Genomic DNA, 21,467 nt, shown 5'->3' with positions numbered 1-21,467 from the left:
CGGGTTTGAGTGTTGTCCCTGTTGTTCATTGGTGGTGTTTAATGTAGGGCCTGGTCTGTTTCTGTGTGAATTTCCTTTTCTCGCCCCTGGGTTCCCTCTTGTGATCTGTGTTCTCTTCTGACTAATCAGCCACTGAGCTGATCTATGTGTCTTTTCCAACTCCAGCCGTCCTCCATCTCTATCCTGTAGGATAGAGGGCCTGTGACTTGAATTATTTCTGCTGGGACCCATAAGGGGTTTCCACTAAAATTCTTTGCGTACACTTTATCCCCCACTTGGAACTGTCTAGTCTTGCTGGTGGAATTCTCTGTGCTGTAATGGGGTGTAGTCTGTCTAAAGTAGACCTTAGTTTCCTTCCCATTAACAGTTCAGTGGGACTTCTATGTGTGTTGGCACTGGGTGTGATGTGCTGTATGCTCAGTAGTTTATCTATTTTCGTCTGTATGTCCCCTGGGCCCAGTCTTGCTAAGGTTTCTTTTTTCGTCCTCACCATCCTTTCAGCCAATCCATTAGTGGACGGTTTTCCTGGCATGGATAGTACGTGCCGGATCCCTTGGCTGGCTAGAAACATTTCGAATTGATTAGCTGTGAACTGGGGCACGTTATCGGAGACTACCAGATCGGGTAAACCATGTGTTGCTAACAGTCTCCGGAGGACTCGGATGACTGCTTCTGTCGTCGTTGATGGCATTAAATTTACCTCTAACCATTTAGAGTAGGCATCAACGATGATCAGAAATGTATTTCCCTGGCATGGCCCTGCAAAATCTATGTGTATGCAGGACCAAGGGACCCCGGGATTCTCCCAGTCGTGTATGGGTGCTGTGTGTGGTGCTGGGCGAGATTCCTGGCAAGATGTGCAAGTCATTACCCATGTCTCTATTTCTTTGTCCATCCCTGGCCACCATACGTAGCTTCTTGCCACTGCCTTCATTTTCATTATCCCCAGGTGTCTCTCGTTTAACAAATCTAATATGTTATTCCTTAACGATTTCGGAATTATTACTCTATCCCCCACAACAAACACCCCCTTCAATCCTGATAGTTCCGTTTGTCTTGTTTTGAATGGTTGGAATTCAGTGTCTATGCCCGTCTCAGGCCATCCTTTCCAAACCCAATTCAAAACCTGCGCCAAAGTCCCGTGTCTTGCTGTTGCTCTCGCGATGTCTGTAGCCAAGATTTGAGTGTTCTCCATGGTTTCTATTAGCAAGGTAGTTGTGGCTGGTGCTGGATCTTCCACTGGATCTGGTAATGGGCATCTGCTGAGTGCGTCAGTGTGGTCGATGGTCTTTCCTGGTCTGTATTTTAGTTGGTAGTCGTAGGCTGTGAGGAATTCCGTCCACCTCAACATTCTTGGTGATAGGATGGGGAGCGTAGGTCTGTCTCCCGCAATGATTCCTAGGAGCAGCTTGTGGTCCGTTATTAGCTCAAATCTTCTTCCATATAAGTACTCATGGAATCTTTTGATGCCAGCCACGGTGGCCAATGCTTCTTTATCCAATTGGCTGTAGTTTCTTTCTGGTTTGGATAGTGTTCATGAGTAGAAGGCGATGGGGGCTTCTCTGCCGTTCGGCATGCAGTGGCTTAATACAGCTCCGATGCCAAATGGGGATGCATCGCATGTCAGTCTTAATGGTAACGTTCCACTGTACTGTACTAATATGCTGTCCAAGGTTAATAGTCTTTTTATCTGTTCAAACGCATGCTTCTCCTTCTTCCCCCACATCCATTCCATTCTCTTATCCAGTAACCGGTGTAGTGGCTCAGCAATCGTGGCTTTCTGTGGCAGGAAAATATTGTAAAACTTCAATAACCCCAGAAATGCCTGCAGCTCTGTTTTATTTGTGGGGATTGGTGCCTCTCTGATCGCCTTTAGCTTGCCCAGGGTGGGGTGTATTCCTGAACCATCGATTAGGTATCCCAGGAATTCCACTTGTTTTTTGGCTAGCTGGCACTTGTCCCTTTTTACCTTTAACCCCACCTCTTGGAATCTGGTCAGCACTGCCCTTAAACGCTGTTGCAGTTGTTTCTGATTTATGGCTGAAATCAACACATCTTCAAAATAGGGAACGACTCCTTCTATTCCCTGTAACAGGCGTTCCATAAGACTTTGGAATAGTCCCAGGACTATGCTTACCCCAAACTGCAGACGTTTGCACTTGAATGCTCCCCTGTGCATGACTATTGTTTGCGCTTCACCTGTGGCATCATCTACAGGTAGCTGTTGGTATGCCTGGGTCAGATCGAGCTTCGCAAATATCTTCCCTTGCCCCAGGGAGTGTAAAAGGTGTTGCACAACGGGTACTGGGTAGGCGCTCTGTTGTAACGCTATATTCAGGGTGCTCTTATAGTCCCCACAGAGGCGCACTGACCCATCTGGCTTCGTGGGGGTTACTATCAGTGTCTCCCACATAGCATGGTCTGTCGGCTCCAATACCCCTTGGACAACGAGTTTATCCAGTTGCTCATCTATTTTGGGCCGTAGAGCAAAAGGAACCCTCCTAGGTTTAATTCTGACAGGGGCAACTTGGGGATCTAGGTTAAATTATATTGGGAACCCCATGTACTTGCCCAATTTGCCGTCAAAAACGTCTGCGAAGTCCCTCATCAGTTCCTCTTCCCAGCCGTCGTCTTCAACTTGATTGATTCCAGTTATTGCCAGCCCCAAAGGTTCGAACCACTCCAGATCCAATAGGCTAGGTCTGTCCCCGCCCACTATGGTGAGGGGCAGTTTCCCCTGAAAGTCCTTGAATTTTACATTGAACTTTCCAATGCCTAATACCAGAATCCGGTTCCCTTGATAGTCTTTCAGAGTGAATCTTTGCTGCTTGAGTGCGCTGGTTGTGAGGCTGGGGATTATCTGCTTGATGGTCGTCCGGAAGACCATGGATAGGCATGACCCTGAGTCCACTTCCATTTTGCATGGTCTCCCCTCGATGTAAACAGTCACCGCCATCTTCTTTGTTCTTCCCATGCTCGCATGGCCCATGATAATTGTTTGATGGGTTCCACCCCTATCTGACCCGTGGTCCTCATTTCTACAGCTTCTTCCAAACTGTTGCTTCCTGTTTGTTTGGAATTGTCTGGTTCTTGGTGGTGGTGGGCTCGTTTGCCTGTTTCTGTGGAATGCTGGTTGGGATGCCCTGCAGGCTCTTGCGATGTGTCTCTTCTGGTCGCACCACTGGCAGATCGCGTCTCGGAACCTGCACTCCATCCTTGGGTGGTTTCCCTCGCATCCTGCACACTAGAATTCTTTCTTCCCTTTGTCCTGGGGTCTTCCCTTCCATTCCAAACAGAGGTGGTGTACTTTGTCCCCCTCTTCTTCTTCCGATTTGGTTTCCACATCCTCGTAGTGAATTGATGATTCTTCCTTCCCTTGTGGCCCCTTATTCATTTTCTTTATTGTGGCTGTGGATTTCTGGGATGCCTTGGTCACCGTTACCTCTTCCATAGCCTCTTGAAATGTTATTCTGGGCTTTGTGAGTAATCGGCTTTGTAAAGTGAGGTCCCTCAGCCCCAAAACCAAACAGTCTCTCATGGCCTCATCCAGATTTGAGAACTCGCAAGCGGTGGCTATTTTGTGCAGTGTTGCTACAAATTCACTTATCGATTCTCCTTCCCTCTGGTCCCTCTGGTAGAATTCATGCCATCTTACCAGGGGTGAGGCTTGGGGTGCGTAGTGCGCTTTCAGGATGCCTTGTAGTGTTGGCCAGGTCATTGTTCTCCATTCTGCCGGTGAGGCTAAGGCTTTTGCCATTTTGAAAACGGCGGCCCCGGAGTGTGTGAGGAAGAGTGCCCTCTTTCTTTGTTCCGATAGGCTTAGCAGATCATTTGGTTCCAGGAACATGTGGAATCTTTCTATGTATGATTTCCAGTCTTCTCCAGATGGGTTGAATGGTTCGGGTGGAATGATCGAAGACATCTTGCTTGGCCGTTGAGTTCGATGGCCACTGATTACCACGTGGAGGTTTAGTAACCGGTTGTCCTTCTGAGATCCCACCTTCGTCACCAGGACACAGGACACACGCTGCAGTTACATGAGTTATTCAGTCCAGTACAGCAATGGATTGCCTAGCCGCGGCAGCCTCTTTTAAAAGGAGCTGTCCATGGCTTCAGCCACTGAAATGCTTCTAAATCTCCCGCTCTATTTGCTCGCTTCTAATTGGTCCGTTTGAATTGTCATTCAATACTTAACAGTGAGTGAGACCAGATGGTATCTTTAAGTGGTGTAAATGGATCTGAGGATTGCTTCTCCTGGGTGCTTTGTCAGTTCACGGAGCACAGCAGTCTCTTGTCTATGGGGATTCTTCAGTCATCCAGGTCATGGTTGTTCCAAAGGTGCTTTTTTCAAGAGGCAACTGGACTTTCCTGGTTTCCAGAAAGTCCAGTTGTGTCAGAGTATATTCATCAACTGGAATAGGACATAGTAACAAAGTCAGCCAATTGGGAGCTGAGACAGACTAGAGCCAGGATGTGTCTTAGTCTGCAGCTTCTGAGACTGTGCAGAGCTAAAGTGAAATTAGTTGCTCTGCTGTACTCTGTGTGTAAACATGTCTGCTGATCTGAGCTGAAGAACCACTGTTGGTATTGTAAATATACTTTATGTGTTATTATGAATATAAAGAAGTTAATGATTCGGCTATCTGTTGTGTCCTTCTGCATTTGTTTTTTGCAAGAAACTCTGACAAGTTGCCTCTTGAAAAAGCACCTTTGGGGCAGGAGTTTCTTGCATTGCTTTGGAGTGGGCAAGGCACATGATTGCTCAATGATAATAAGTGGATCCTCCTTCCAATTTGTTTTAGTTTTCTCTCATGATAACATGACATAGTAACATGGAACCAGTTGTAGAAAGTTAGCACCCACCACTCTCCTAGAAGAATGAAATATTTTGAGAAATATTAAAAATGAAGAATATATTTCCCTGAATGAGAAATGGAGAAACATGTTTTCTTAGAGGGAGAAAGCAGCCCCCATGTTCCTTAATAGCCCACCGAAGATGTCAGCACTTAAGAGATAGAGATAGATAGTTATATTCATAGGCAAAAATTTCCTGCAGCAAGGTCTGAACAAAGGCAGAATGGGATTAGCCTTCACTCAAGAGGTTAATTTGTAATTTGTCTCTTTAGCTTGGCATTTGTAGCCCAAATATGCCCACCCACTTTCTGGAGAGCTTAAATGACCTCTCTGCTAAAGGGTTTCACTTTATGAGCAAGAGTAGTGCTGATAGTTATCCTTGTATTTTAACTATTTTAATTCCTCAATGTGCTCTGGCAACCTGCCTGATTTATAACTCCGGGTTGCAGGTATTGCTGAGAAAAAGGAATGTATTCAGACAGAATGGTTTAGGTTTCCATGACAGCTATGACTCATTGATCTTCAGTGTGTATTCCCCCATTTCTAATCTAATGACTGGTATTTAGGGCAGCTTTTTGCAAGCAAATAAGCTTTTTATATTTTTGTACAGGTAATCCTTGATTTACAACAGTTCATGTAGTGACCATTCAAAGTTACAAAGGCACTGAAAAAAGTGACTTATGACCATTTTTCACACTTACGACCATTGAAGAATCCCTATGGTCATGAGAGGGCGGGTGAGGCGAAGCACCCCTCAGTGTAAGTGACATCGAGTTGACCACAATCACCCAGTCAGTCATTAGGGCAGAGAATCAGTTGTTAAAAAATTTGCAGCCCACCACTGGGCCAAGCTGTACGTTCCTGAAAGCCAAAGATGACTAATCCTGGAGAAGAGCCATGACTTAAAAACTGCAGGACATTTTGGCTTTGTAAAAATGTTACACTTAATTAAGCACCAGTTTTGGTGGCTGTCCCTTTAAAAAGACATTCAAAGTTATGTGGCCAGCTGCCCACTTTGCAATTCAGCTATGCTATGGCAGGAGCAAACACCAGAACTCCTCCAGTAAGTGGCAGAGCCTAATAGCCCTGGAAGGAAATTTCTATAGTTTTCAAAACAGAACTACCAGAAAGCTAGAGAAATACTGTAATCTGGGTTAGGGTTAGGGTTTTCCTTAGAGAACACTGATTTGTTCTCTAAACAAGTGCAATTTGTGCCCTGCCAAAAAATTCCTTCTGCCCACACCTTAGCTAACTTCTTCATTCACCACATCAATAGGCTGCACGGCGCTCTTCAACAAATAATTTGTGACTGTGGAGTGCAATTAACTTCCAAATTCTGGCAAGAGTTTTTAAAACTTCTTGGGCCATCCCAAGGACTTAGTTCCAGTCATCATCTGGCAATGAATGGAGGGTATGAATGTACAAATTGGGTTCTAGAATAATACCTGAGTTGTTATATAAATTACTAGCAGGACAATCAGACAGACTTCATCCCATTCTCTGAAGTGACCTATAATAATTCTGTATATAGCAGCACCAGGTTTACCCCATTCAAGGTGGCTATGGGACAGGACTTTGTGCCAATGCCTGAGCTGCCCCGGTCACACACACACACACACACACACACACACACACACACACACACACACACACCGCATTACTTTGTTAAAGGACTGGGCTGCCCAGCTGAAGAATTCCTGGCCGGTGCTCAGAAAACCATTGGAAGAGGCATGAGAAACTCATAAAAAATATGCCTAACCCTAACCCAAAGGCCAAAGACTTTAAAATAGGGAACCAGATCTACCTTGCCACAAAATACCTGCAGTCCAGGCAGACTTCCAAAAAACTGGGACCAGTTAAAATTACCACCCTTGCTCGGAAAAATCCATCCGGTATTCCATTCGAGTTTACTAAAACCAGTTAGCAAACCTCATGCTCCACAAGCAACCCCAGGGCCAGTAGTGGGATCATATTATGAAATCAGGGATATTGTTGATTCTAGATATCGTAGAGGCCAATTACAATATCTGGTTAGGTGGACAGGGTATCCCGATACAGAAGCTTCCTGGGTTCCAGTAGATGATATAAACGCTCTGCGTTTCATTAGACTGCCCAACGGGACCCCGCCTCTGTTGGATTTGGCTCACACCCCAGGATCTGAATTCCCGTAGACCTACATCCAAAGCAGCGGCTGCCTTGTACCATTCTGACAGGCGGGGTCCTAAACCCCGATACACACAAGCCTGCCGTATCTCTCTATCTAGTCCTGATTGAAACTGATGTATAAGGAGGCGTTCCGGCCATGACCGCAGTTTCCCGGCCAGGTTGCGGAATTCCTTGACTTAATCCTTAGCTGGGCGGCCATGCTGTCTCAGGCCTACTAGTTCCCCCCCGATCACTTGGGTTTGGGTCTCATCTTCGAACCGGGCTCTTAATGCCTCCAGGAATAATCCGAGGTCTGTCAATTCATGGGCATGCTCACTGTGTAGGTCAGCGACCCAGTCTGCAGCCTCGCCCGTGAGCACTGCTGTCACAGCAACCACCATGGACCATTGTGAGGGATATAACCTGCCATACAGGTCCATATGGCTGATTACTTGGCTAAGGAATAATGCCACCTTTTCTGATGTTCCATCAAACGTAGCCTCCACTGGGGGTAAGCCCCAAGGGTTTTGCGGGGTCCATACCCCGGGGCCCCATGGTGGTAACGGGCCCAATTGGCGGGGCTGCGGTGGCCTAACCCCCCCCCACACCCTGGGGTCGCTGGCCATCGGACCTGTGATCCGCTCCTCTTTCCCTACTGGGTCGAGCAGCCGCTCTTGTTGGTGTGCGAGCGCCATCCCCACCATATGACAGACTAGTACCGGTGTTCACTGGGAGATGCTCCCCGCTCGCTCGGCTCGTTCATCGTTCGGGTTTAAACTTAGGGCTAGCGATACATAGTCTGCCTTCAGAACATTCCCCATCAAAAAGATCATCAATCCAGTCACAGTTGAACTTGAACTGCTCAAATCCCTTAGGCACATTCACCCAATTTTTCATTGTAGTGTACTAAAATTGAAAAATCTGTTCCCTCTGTGCCCGACGCCGCCTCTGCCACCTGAGCCACTCATGATTGAGGTGGAACAACATTTTGAAATTAAGGACATTTTAGATTTTCATAAATACCGAGGAAAACTCCAGTATTTAGTTATGTGGAAAGATTTTCCTCCCTCTGAAACTGAATGGGTTAAACAAGTTAAAGCAGTCAAACTCCTCAAATGCTTCCATAATCAATATCCTAATAAACCAAAAGAGCTCACTTATCTAACCGTACACCTACCTTGTTTCTCTATCTATCTGTTGTGTCTTTTTGTTTGTTTTACAGGACTAATGTACTTGTCAAGGGGGGGGAGCATGTCAGATCCATCACTTCAGCTTGGCGCCTTGTTGGCATTCTGCCATCAATCGAGGAAGGGAGGTGGGAACAAATGGGCAAAAAAGCTGTATACCTTTATGATGGGAAATTGGGAGGGGGAATTGACAGTTGAGGAAGAACAGAGCATTTTGGAATCTGGTTCATGCTGGCATTTTTAAGGCTGTTTACCCTGAGGGTGGAATTTCAGACACCCCAAACACCTCAGTGTTTCCCAAAACATCTTGGCAGTGCTAGATTGGTTATACATGGATAGACCATGCGGGGATAGCTAGGGAGGAGCAAAGAATTAGTTCTATATTGGTGCGTGGGAACTTCAGATTCCACTTGACTCTACTGCAATCAGCATCTCTTAATAATAGTGTCTTTTCATGTCAACCAAATGGAGTCAAAAGTTTTACTTCCCTAGGAGATCAGACTGGGGCAGGTCTGACAGATGTTAGACAAGTACTTTGAGCAGTGAATTTGCCTTCTTTCAAATTGCCGAACATGTCACAGATACTACATGGCTACACAACATTTCTGATTTAAAAAAAACAGGCTACCTTCGAATACAACTCTAGTGAATTGTGTGTGTGTGTGTGTGTGCGTGTGTGTGTGGGTGTTTGAAAGGTTGGGCTAACAAGCACAGAGGAGTGCACAGGGGAACAGTTCAGAATAAGTGATAAGTGAGATCTATCCTCCATTAGTGCTACAAGGTGGCCATAACCATAGCACCAAAAAGTAAGCAGTTTAAGTAGGCTAAAGTGCACCCCTTCCTCAAAGGGATAAAAAGAGGCAATAAAACATTCCTTGTCAACCCCCAAGGACCACACATCACGATTGACGCTGCCATTCATTACCTTTCCTCCATGTGAGGCCCAAGAAGAATGGAGACAGGCACAGGGGTTCCCTCTTGGATAGCCTGGAGGATTGCTGGCAGGGGCTGCAGTTTCTCCTGGGTTTGCTTGTAAGTAGAAGAACAGAAAGGGTCTACATAAAGAACTTGGCCAGACTGATGGTAGAAATTGCTTTCAGTCTGGCTAAAGTCTGATCTATTTTCTATCCGTTGCATTTATACATTTACATCTATTTCTTATACTGTATATTTAAATTCACACATACAAACTTGAGCATAGTTTAAAAAATATGTCATGTCTTGGACAATTTGCCTGCAGAATGGCTTCTCTCCCTCCCTCCCTTGCAAATCTTATTGCAGAGCCCCTCTTCTCACAGTTGATTTCAACAGCAAATGGATCCATTTCCTACTCAGATGAAGAAGAACCATATTTGGCAGTCTACCAGCTGCTATAAAGTGGCTGGAAGACTGTCAATTGTTCATTTAAAAAAAAATACTTGAAAAAAATCTTAGAGGGCCTAACAGAGTCAGCATCACTGAAGAGGGCAGTTGAGGAGAGTTATCCACATCTACCCATTTTCCATTCAAGAACCATATTCGGGTAGGAGAGAAATGGAATTCCTGGAACAGTCCCAAGGCTACAGAGAAGACTTCTTGTAGGGGCTCATTTTCAGTTTATTCTCAGTTTGCGTGACATGGCTGGCTGGAAAAGGTTAGTTTAGGTCCCAGGGCTGTTGTATGAATCCCCTGTAACGTGATGCTGACCTGGTGTATTCCCAATATACTGTTGGGCCTTCTGTTTTCCCTTCCTTTGATCTCATTTGCAATTGCAATTAGTGTATGGAGTAAAGTTCTTGGTGTGCAACATGCAGACAACAAGGGCTCAGACCAATCCCAGAAGACTTTGATTTGAGACAATAGTTGGTGGCTTGAGCCCTAAACTTTAACATCTGTTTCTGTCTTTTTATTTTATAGATTTTATTAACTTTCACTACGAGATAAAAAATACAGAAAAAAACCAAAAGTTAGAGAACTGTGAAAAAAAGAGAAATGCAAAGAAAGAGAAAAATTGCTAATGATTTCTGACAATTCTCAATGCAGTAAAATACAAATAAATTGCAACCTCAACCCTTTGCTTTGCATTTCACAATATTTTAAACAATTTCTATAATAACAAAAATCATCAAAACTTAAAATCAGAGTTTCATTTTTTCAATTTCAAGTAAAAAGTCCACAAAAGTACCTGTTTCTGTGTTGTTTCCACATATGAACAGGTCCAACCATTGTGGATGTGATGCAAAAAAGCTTGTGTGGCCTTTTGCCACTAGAGGGCAGGTTTGTTTATAATAAAAATTCCCTCCCACCCACCCATCCACTCCTACCCCCCCCCCAAGAGTAGCTGATACCTGTTCCAGAGTGGAGAAGATGCTGCAGAGCAAGGAGTGAAGGATGGACAATTCCAGGGCCAGGTCAATTGAGTCATTATAGGCACTCAATGCTATGGTACTACCAGGGCTTGAAACGCTGCTGAGAAATGATTTCATGGTATGCCAGTTGTGCTCAAGAAACTCATTCATGAAACTCATATAGGCCTCCTTTTCCCCAAACCTATGGGAAATGAAATACCATATCACTGTAATGGAGAGAAGAATGTCTGAACCCTGTAGATCCATCCCTTTTGCCACTGGTATTGTTGCCCAGATGGAGGATTTATAATTCCTCCTGAGACAATCCATTTAATCTTATGAATTGGGGAAGTCAGTGGATTCCTTGTCCCTCAGGCTGCCAATGCAGTGCAACTGGCTAATATAAAGCTGCTCAGCTCTTGCCTTCTGGTCCAATAATTGCACCATGAGATATTCCCTGCTCTTTCAGCTTGATTCCTGTCTTTTATTGAGCAGATAGTTCCTTACAGCATAGATGCCAATGGAAAATATCCTATATACTTAGGTTTGAGAGCCCAGAGCCAGCCTTAAATACAGAAAGGCTCATAGGCATCTAGATTTTCTGTCATTTTCCAAGGCATTATGATGGTCTTGGAACTGGGCTGAGTTTGGTTCCCAGCCCTGCCAATAGAGTCATTGTCTAAACAACTTATCTCTGTGTACTTAATCAGCAAAGTAAGTTTAAACAATAACCCAGTTTAGGGTTTTTGAAGCTGTATTTTGCAGAATTCGGGTTCCATGGAGGTGGGGTGGGGAATTCCATTCAAACGCAGCCAGGGCATCCATAGAACATCTGTCTGATCATAATGAATATAAATCACCAGGACCTGATGGATTACATCCCAGAGTTCTGAAGGAGCTGGCAGATGTCATCTCAGAACCACTGTACCATATCTTTCAAATATCCTGTAGCACTGGGGAACTATCAGAGGACTGGAAAAGAGCTGATGTGGTTCTCATCTTAAAAAAAAAAAAAAAGAGGGGGGGGAGAAACCAGACCCAAGAAACTACAGACCAATCAGCCTAACATCAATACCTAGAAAGACACTGGAAAAGATAATAAAAAACCAAACCTGCCAATATCTAGAAATGAGTAAAGTTATAACTAGATGTCAGCATGGGTTTAGTTAAAAATAGATCATGCCAAATCATTCTTATTTCATTCATCAACATAGTGACTAAATTAATAGACCAGCAAAATACTGTTCCTTGGTAAACTAGAAAAAAATGGGATAGATAGCATCACCACAAGATGGACTTGTAACTGGCTGACAAACCATACTCAATGAGTAGTCCTTAATGGGTCTACGTCTACATGGAGGGAAGTAAGCAGGGAGTACCACAAGGTTCCGTCTTAGGCCCAGTACTCTTCAATATCTTCATAAATGACTTAGTTGAGAGAATAGAAGGGGAATTTACCAAATTTGTGGATGATACTAAACTGGCAGGAATAGCCAACACTCTAGATCAGTGACAGCTAACCTTTTTGCCATTGCGTGCCAGGAGGGGTGGAGTGGGGGAGGTTCATGCACCCATAATTCTCTGCGCCCAGCCCTGCACATCCGTGCGCAATCCCCCCTTCCCCCGCCCGCTCCTGGCACGCAATGGCCCGGTAGGACCGTTTTTCTTTCTCACCTGGCTCCAGATCCTCTGTATGCATCTGGGGAGGGCAAAAACAGCCTTTCCCACCCCCTCGGAGGCCCTCTGGAGGCCTCAAACAGCCCATTTCCTAACACGTGATGGGACAGGAAGTGATATTTTTTGCTGTCCCCAGCCTCCAGAGCCTCTCTAGGACTGGACTGCCAGTTGTCAGAAATGGTATAGGGTCTCCTGCTTGAGCAGGGGATTGAACTAGATGACTTACAAGATTCATTCCAACTCTGTTGTTCTGTTCTGTTCTGTTCTGTTCTGTTCTGTCCCGTCCCGTCCCGTCCCGTCCCATCTCCTCCCCTCCCCTCCCCTTCCCTTCCCTTCCCTTCCCTTCCCTTCCCTTCCATTGGAAACACAGGACTCGTTCTCACTCTCTCACACACACACAAATACACACAAACCACAGGCACTATTTTCTGGATGAGGAGTTCTAGGATTTTTTTTAAAAAAAAAAGTTTCTGTGACTGAAAACATTTGAACCCCTCTCCCCGACCTAGTTCCCCATAAGGCCACTATAAGCCTAAGAAGCTAGATTAAACAAACATCCCAGCTATTCAGCACATCCTTAATGTTGTCCTGTGCCAACCAGAGGCTGATGGGAAACACCCAAAGCAAGGCACAAATGTAATAGGTCTGTTTTCTACCCTACAATTGTAGATGTAACAGGTGCTGTACAACTGTATAGATTTAAAAGACAGCAGTGAAACTCATGGACAATGGAGACCAATAATGGCTATCTATTTGAATCACCTGGAAGAAAAAATATCATTATGACTGCAATTCCAACTCAGTCATATGGAGCTAGGTACACTTTAGCATACAGTTGTGTAGTTGTGCAAATATTCAGGTAATCAGATTTAGATTACTGTACATTATATCATTATTAACATGTCGGAGACCTCAAAATCCTGATTGCCAATTCATTGAAAGGAGAAAAAAAATAGAGGAGTATAATTCTTGTAATTATTTTCCCTACATCCCCACTATAGCAATATAGTAATAGCACTTAGACTTATATACCGCTTCATAGTGCTTTTACAGCTGTCTCTAAGCGGTTTACAGAGTGAGCATATTGCCCCCAACAATCTGGGTCCTCATTTTACCCACCTCAGAAGGATGGAAGGCTGAGTCAACCTTGAGCCTGGTGAGATTTGAACTGCTGAACTGCTGAACTGCAGCTAGCAATCAGCTGAAGTAGCCTGCAGTACTGCACTCTAACCACTGCGCCACCTCAGCTCTTAAAAGTGGGTTGTTTTTTTTTTTTGGGTGACATCTTGGACTGATATTAGTTATTAGGTTTTTTTTAAAAAATTACTTATGTTATGCATTAAGTTAAACAATAATTGTATATTTTGCTTTTGCATAGTTCCATAATTGGAAAGTCTGTTGCCTCCAGCTGCCTTTTCAAAATCTGTTCTGTCTTCTGCACCTTCTGCATGTGCTCACAGAAGCACATAATGTCATTGCTCTGATGATCAATGCACTCCTTTTCGTGGGACAGGCTAGAATCATAGAATCAAAAAGCTGGAAGGGACTCGAAGATCTTTTAGTCCAATCCCATGCCCAGGGCAGAAGACATTTTTCTATCCTGGACAAATGGCTGTCCAATCTTTTTTTGATGCTGTAGTTTGTACCTGAGGTCACGTTTCTAGAATTCTGAACCAGGGACGTGGTTACTTACGTGGTGAAATTTGCCAGGTTCTGAATAACCTTGGCCACCAGGGTGAGGGTGCGGGAGGTGGTGTCATCGGGGTATTTCTGGGTAAGGCCAAAAAGGCTGGGGGACATAATGGCTGGACAAAGGAAGCGTAAGAATAGAGAAGCAGAGACAAGCCGCTGGCCAATGTCCACCTTGCCCCGCAACTGGCACTCCTCCTGCCAGGCTGTGAAGATCTCGCTAAGCTCAGCTGGAAAGGAGCTGCAGAGAGAAAGGAGATGACAGGCTGAAAGAAAGCCTAAAGGCATACTGATGACCACTGATCCAGACAGTTGTTACAGCCATGTCTTCTGGCTAAACAACCTTGCCTGGATATATTGAACTTTGTTTCAGAGTATGCTTGGGTCTGGATGGAGTGATCAACCACAACAATTTGCCTATAGCCAGCCCAGGGACTTTGCTCAAAAACATCTGAGGATCTAACTTGTAGCCAATTCAACTTATTACTGCAAAGTCATTTTCGTATATTCTCACGTGAAGGTGAGCTGCTTACACTAAGATAAGGGTAAATTGCAAATGTATACTCATTATACTTAACTTTATATGCTAAACCTATTCTAGCAGAACAACCATTTTTCTATTCATTTGGGCCTATAGGCTGTGTGCTAGATGAGCCACCAAAGGTCCTGTCAGCTTTGGAAGCCATATTAGCTCTAGAAGCTTCCACGCTGCCACTTTCTCCTGTGTGGGAAAGTAGGAGGGGGGATTTAGTAGAGAGAATGTATTTAGACAAAATAGCATTCTTCCTTTTGGTCAAGGTCAGGATAATCCTGCATCTGGAGAAGGAGTGGTTGGTGTGATGTCTCGAGATGGGACGGATGCTGTTTGGGGCATGTGATCGACTGATGAGTGAGGGGATGGTTTTGGCGGTTTTGATTTACTGAGGGAAAACCCGGAACTCTCAGATTTGGGTTTTCCCAGATGTGCCAGTATACCTACTTCAATAAATGGTACTTTGAGAAAATGCTTGCTTCTGAGTTTTTAATTGGAGTTGGAGTTTTCTGGAATGCTGACAGGTCCTAGATCAGGCCCTTTTGGTTCAGCCATTTGGGAAATCAGCAGTCCAGAAATTCCTCTACAAAGCAGATCTGGCTTCCCCTCAGTGATGGCAAGAGAGAAAACTCCCTGGCCACCCTGGTTGATACTCAAGTACGCACTTGCTGGACATAGCAATCCTTAGGAAGACTTCTTCGCAGAGTTGCTGCAGATGGTTGCGATTGTCAGCCAGGTCACGGGGAGGGCATTTGCTTGGGTCCACTTCACAGCAATCCTCCAAAAAGTTTGGCTGGGTTATAATATCACCTGTGAGACATTCCCCCATAGGTTACTGTTAGGTGACTGGGATGGCATAGATGCTTGCAGAGCCACTGTTCTGGGCCATAACCCACAATGGTATTTCTAACTTAGTTTCTTGCCTCCAATTAGAAACACTGACAGCCTTTTTGATGAGCCTATCATTGCTTATTAAAGACATAATGATAGTCATATTCTAGCAATGCTAATGATGAATTTAGCTAGTTTTCAGGGTCCCTTTGAACTGTACAGAACCAAAGCAGTGGGAGACAGTTTTTTTTTATTTTATTTTTTTTTATTTTTATTTTTTTTAATTTGATTTATATGCCGCCCTTCTCCGGAGACTCAGGGCGGCTTACAATGCGTTAAGCAATAGCCTTCATTCTTTTGTATGTTTTATACAAAGTCAGCTTATTGCCCCCACAAACTGGGTCCTCATTTCACCTACCTTAGAAAGGATGGAAGGCTGAGTCAACCTTGAGCCTTGGAGAGATTCGAACCAGCAGAAATTGCAGGCAGCTGTGTTAATTACAGGGTGCACTAAACCCCTGTACTATCAAGGCTCTATCAGACATAGATTTCTCTTACCATGTTGACTCACAATTCACCTTATTACTATGTAATGATTATAGGCATTACCCCTCAGTGCATTTTTGTTAGTATTATAAAGCAGAGTTTCTAAGTTAACTTACTTAATGTGGCCAGCAGGTATGGGCTTCCCACCAGCTTCATGTATTCATCAATGGCCTTGGTGGCTAGTGTGTTTTCACGAAAAATCAAAGCTTCCCGGTCATCAAAACGGTCCAGCTCAGCTACGCCTAAGTCAATGAGAAAATCCTGCAATGAAGATGGGAAGGGAATCAATATAATAAATCCCATTTTGTTTTGCGTTCACATTTAAAACCCACTTTCATCCAAGCTCAGGATGTTAGGGAAAGGGTAAAATGATACCAGGTTTTTCTCCTGTGGACCTGAGAGCCACCTTGGCAGCTAAAAGAATAATCCTACTTCACCAGGTGATCTAGCAATAAAACAGCCCATGAGGGAAAAATCAGCATGATAGCATGAAGAAAATTCTCATGATGAATCTAGATATCAGGTTGTTTCTCAGGATCTTAATACCAGTCTGCCTATTAGTAAAATAAATGATACCTTGGCTTTGCCTGTGCTTTGCAAGACTCGCACTAGGACACTCATCAGCTCTTCCTTGTCTCTGGCACTGAGGCTGGACTCCAATGAAGCACATAACTCCCGATAATGGAAAGTGAGATATTCAGCAAATTCTTTGTACTGTACAATGGGCAACACTTTGAAATTGCAGTATCGTCCTCGGAGTCGAAGGGTGGGCATGTTTGGCTTCTCTTTGCCCAGTGGGTACCATCTCTCCAAGGGCTGGTGCATAGCAGCCAACTCCTTTAGGGGAACAGACATACTGACAATGGGGCTCTCCTTTGGCCACAGCCCTTCTTCTTCCTGTACCAGGCAGACCTGTAGTTCCACAGCTGGTGGAAGAGTCTTGAGGTCAAAGTGCTCGCCCCAGAAGAGAGTTCCTATGGGGCTGGCTTGCTTGGCTGTTGTGCGGGCATACAGGACCCCATCCAATTGGATTTCACAGTAGTAGTGCTTCCTGGGAGACAAGTCTCGGGCTTCATATACCCAAAGACTTAACCTATGTTCCATCCGTTGGCAGTTGTCCTGGAAAATGGATGCATGAGACAATATTAAGAGGTGGGATTGGATGCAAAACAAGACGTGCTACAACTTGCATAATGTGGCACCTTTATTGATGTGTTGGACTGCAATTCCTATGAAAGCCACACTTCTTCTATAAGTGCTGAAGACAACTGTTGTCAAGTGCAAGAAATTAGGAGTCCAGGCAGTTCAAATGAATATATATAAGCTTATTGAATACTAAAGCTCTCCAAGAATCTGAACTACTAACGGTCAAAATAAATTGGTGGTAGATCAGAGTCAATGGAATTCAAGATGCGATGGACTTTAACTCTCTTATGGGCATGAAGGGACTCGAGACTGATGATGTGTTTGACTCTCCCTTGAGCTCAACCAGCTACAACTATGTGGTAATACACAAAACTTTTAGATATGATGGTGAAGTCACAAAGAGAAGGCAAGAAACAAACAGGATTAGGTCCAAGCAGATGAAAGATTAAGGATTTGCTGGTGGGAGTAGTGGGTAGATCAGTAGTGGGTTTCAATTTCGTTCGCTACCGGTTTGCTTGTGGGCGCGTGCGCACACATGCGTGATGCTTCTGTGCATGCGCAGAGACATCCGGGTGGGTGGGCGGAGCCTCCCGCAGCTGCTGCTACCAGTTCACCCTATCTGGGGCGAATCAGTAGCAACTCATCACTGGGGTAGACACACAAGTGGGAGAGGCTGGAGGGGCCTGTCAGTGCTTACAAGCACTGCCAGCTCTTTATGACTTCTTGGTCATAAAGACTAGAATTTCTGCTTTAGATGAAAGACTGAGACAAGAACAGAGACCATGGCAGAAGAGTAAGGAATATTTTTTACAAGGAAAAGATACAGTGAGAAAGAAGGTGGTGTGGGTGAAAGGAGTTTCCTATGGAAAAGTATGTTCATTTTACGAACAGTACAAGTCAAAACTACTTTACCATACTGGGCTGGACAGCTTGACGTAAGTTCTCCATCCAATGGGTTCTCTCAGCAGCAGATGAACAGTTAAAGCAGTAGCGTTTCCCAGCCCTCAGGACCTAAGAGAGGAGAACTCTAGTTAAGACATGCCCTGGGCCAGGCTGGTCTCTTTTATCATTCAGGGGGTAACAGTCCCTTTGTCAGGATTAACAAAGTGAGGGAGCAGTAAGCAGCTGAAATACTGCTTACTGAATGATTCATGACCGCATGATTCATGATTGCCAAAAGAGCAGGGGTTCATATTTATCTTGAGATACCAGACTGAGCTGGTTTGCCATGACTATCAGAGAGCAGAGAACACTTATGTTTATGCAGTTTAGGCAGCAAGATGTTTTGGGCTGCAGCTGCCCTGTGACAAAGGGTATACTGTACAAGTTAAGCTTTTTATAGGCTTTTATAGATCCTGGCAGCCAAGAACTTCCTGAAGTCCTTCATTTAGCCAGAACAACTTTATGGATGAATGGAGTATTAACAGCAGATTAAGTTTCAATCTGAAGGTAGGTGAATTTCCAGGAGCACTTGCAGAATGTAGAAATATTTCATTACTGAATCAAATGATGAAATAATATGTAATTATTCTATACCTCAAAGCAGTGCTGCTCTCCCACAAGGCTGCTATGAAGTGGTCGGATCAAGACATCTTTTTCATTGCTCAGGTCCAGGGTGAGAGCTGGGCCAGGCAAGGCCTCCCTGTAGGAAGCAACAGAAAGGCCAGGACAGAATAAGAAATAGAATGTGTCCATGAACTCCAGGGCATTTGCAAAGATCAATCATTATTTGGACCTGGACCTGTTGCTATTCAGAAATTATTTTCAGATCATCAGTTAACTGCGGAAGCCATTGTAGGCCTGCTCTTCCTGCTAGGATTAGCCTAGAACTGAGTGAGACACCAGAAGAGGAGGAGTCCTGTCCAAAGACTCAAAAGATTCAACTATAGTCAACCTCCAACCTTCTCCAACCATATCTTGGAAAAGAGGCTTTGCTTCAGAATTCAGGGAGTCAGTGATTCATTATCTTGTAGACCTGCCAAGATCATTTTTAGAAGCAGAGGTGTAGGCATACCTGAGCAAAGTCCAAAGATCACACTTTGAACCCAGAAGTCTATTTGGGATGAGGAAATGGGAAATGTATTCCAGAACAAGGCCCTGATGATAAGTCACAAATGAAGCAAACTGTGAAAATGATTGATTGGGCTCAAGCCAGAGCTGAAGTAACAGATAAACTTGCTGTACTCCATGTGTTCATCTTTTTAACAGTGCACCTGCTTTTCTGGACTCCCCTACCAGACAGTTCCTGAGTAAGTGGAGACATTTAACTAACTTCTTAGAACTAAGCAGGTTTGGCCCAAGTTAGAAATGACTTGGAAGACCATCTGGAATGTGAGAGCTATTATCTAGACTGGAAAGTTGAAAAAACATCCTGGAGGATTGGATGGTAAAGTGCTTCCGTAATGCTGCCCCAAAAACTGCACGGATGGAGTCAGCTTGATTCAAAGGCATCTTTACATTTACCAGCTAGTTCTTCGGCCTTTTCATCTAGCTGAAATTTGGGCCAAATGTCAGGTAGGGATGAGAAACGCAGGCAAAAAAATCACGATAAAACGAGTTATACGATGTGTCCAGTCAATTAAATATGCTTTAGAAACCATGAGTTACTGCAGGATAATTTTTTTAAAAAAAATTCAACCATTCAGGAGTAGAGACAGCAGGAGTACCTGCAATTTATCAGTCTTTGAGAGGTAACGCTGATTCTCAATGTTTCTCAATCATATTTTGAATCTTCCTAACAATCTTCTGACAGCAGCATTTTTATTATGTCTGGATAGTGCTCAGTTTGTTTGCTAGATATGAGAAGCCCTTTGTTCCACTGCTGGAATATTAGGAGTTCTGGGGACAGCTATGACTGCTACTGCCACATGCTGCCTTAAGGCAGCAGTAAATTAGTAATAATAAAAGAGTAAACATAGCATTCTTTCATGGCATTTTAAGCTATCAGGAAGACACTGATCTAGCAACCTTTTATATGCCATAATAGTTACAGTACTTTATAAAGATGCTTTCAGTCTTAAAATTTTATTTTCTCTTGCACAATTCTCCAATATTTTTCTGTTATAAAACATTCAGATCTTTTGTTTTGGGTTGGACTATCAGTCTCCCCCATTTCACATGAACCCCTGCCCCCCCACCAAGTATGGCCCATCTAGAAAGCACTGAATTGGGGAAATCTGGATTTAATGAATGGAAGCTCAGACAATACACAAATAACATTCTGGGGCCATATCTCAAACTCATTGTCAGGATACCAGCTGAAACATAAAGAATAGGATGAGGCCATCACACCTAAACCAATATGTTCAGTAAAATAAAGTGAATCAAGAAAGAGGCGCATAAGATAAGGCACAAGATGAGAATTCCTGTTGGAGCCTACCTATTGTCATTCACAACAGATTCACCTGAGGAATCAGTGTTAGGATGGACCCGTCCCTTCCGATCTCTGAACCGTCTCCAAAGCATCCCCTGGAAATAGGATGAGAAAAAGGAATAATTATGAGGATTTTCCTACCCTTGAAGTAAAGGAGCATAGCTGAAAGAAAGCTAGAATTTTTTTGGCCCAGTGTTCTTCCAGCCTTTCACAAGCCAGTCCAGGCAATGTCTCTCACAGCAGAGAGCAAGAATAAATGGGCTATGCCTTAGCAAAATACTTGTGGAGCAGTTAAGACCAATTGATCCAAGCCACATATCATATCCAAAGACAGCACCTCCCAAATGAATGTCCCTCAAGGTCTCAAATGTTGATTTTTGACTTTAATGTGGGAAATTTGGAAATAATGCAGCTAGACACAAATGACTGAGCAATTGGTGGAGGAGAGATGAAGCAGAAGGGTACAATGATCTGCGTTGACCGAGGGAGGACAAGAATAATGTAGCAAGCTGCTATAACTGTGAAGTAACATTCCTAGAACAGGATTTTTATTCCAGATTCTGGAACACCTGGGGAACACTAAACTAGGGAAAGCAGGACCACAGAGAAACCCTGAGAAGCTAGAAGCTAAGAGAGTGTCTTTACTTGACTTTCTTGCCCTGCCTACCCCTCTCCCCCATGTCTCTTGTACCTTCACATTGCCAAGCTGTGTGCCCGAAGAAGCATCCTGGAAAGCCTTTTTCTCAGGAGCATGTCCTCCTATGAAAAACTCTGCTGGAACAAAGTAAGTTAAATAGAAGTCAAACACAGTGAAACAGCTGGGGGACGAAGGAGTTATAGAATCAAAGCATTGGAAGGAACTTTTGAAGCTTTTCTAATCCTGCTTAATTCTGGTATCATCTCAGAGAAGTTTACTAAGCTTTTCTTGAAAACTTCATTGATAAAACACCTATAACTACAGGAAAGAGGCCTTTTCTTAATAGCTCTCATACTCAGGAAATTCTTCCTTATTTCAGATTTGAACTTCCCTCTTTAAAGGTTCTACCCATTGCCCTTTTTCTATCTTGGGTATTACAGAGAATAAATCCACATCTTATTTCTTGTAATAGTTCTTATAGTATTGGAAGACTGCTGTCATGTCTTCCCTTAGCCTTCTCTTT

The 21,467-nt window shown here is 44.0% G+C and overlaps 1 protein-coding gene across 4 annotated transcripts in view; it reads right to left on the bottom strand.

Moving 5' to 3' along the window:
• The window catches only part of RASAL3 (RAS protein activator like 3), an 80,464-nt gene that overhangs the window by 11,290 nt on the left and 47,707 nt on the right, over positions 1-21,467 (bottom strand). For 2 of the 4 annotated variants that reach the window (XM_087886518.1, XM_034437803.3), the window contains exons 5-14: positions 20,999-21,078; positions 20,314-20,402; positions 18,471-18,576; positions 17,847-17,945; positions 16,365-16,907; positions 15,905-16,049; positions 15,077-15,221; positions 13,884-14,120; positions 10,514-10,715; positions 9,112-9,215 (exon numbers count right to left, since the gene is read on the bottom strand). In XM_087886518.1, the coding sequence (XP_087742644.1) occupies positions 9,112-9,215; positions 10,514-10,715; positions 13,884-14,120; positions 15,077-15,221; positions 15,905-16,049; positions 16,365-16,907; positions 17,847-17,945; positions 18,471-18,576; positions 20,314-20,402; positions 20,999-21,078 (1,750 nt within the window). Of the gene's footprint in view, positions 1-9,111; positions 9,216-10,513; positions 10,716-13,883; positions 14,121-15,076; positions 15,222-15,904; positions 16,050-16,364; positions 16,908-17,846; positions 17,946-18,470; positions 18,577-20,313; positions 20,403-20,998; positions 21,082-21,467 lie in introns of all 4 variants that reach the window. The other 2 variants (XM_034437804.3, XM_034437802.3) reach the window with 1 other exon arrangement.

This window comes from Pantherophis guttatus, chromosome 2, assembly GCF_059756535.1.
Source record: "Pantherophis guttatus breed Tessera chromosome 2, ASM5975653v1, whole genome shotgun sequence".
In the NCBI taxonomy this organism is placed as follows: Eukaryota; Metazoa; Chordata; class Lepidosauria; order Squamata; family Colubridae; genus Pantherophis; species Pantherophis guttatus.
The sequence above is the reverse complement of the archived record's forward strand: the minus strand, read 5'-3'. Positions and strand labels throughout refer to the sequence as shown.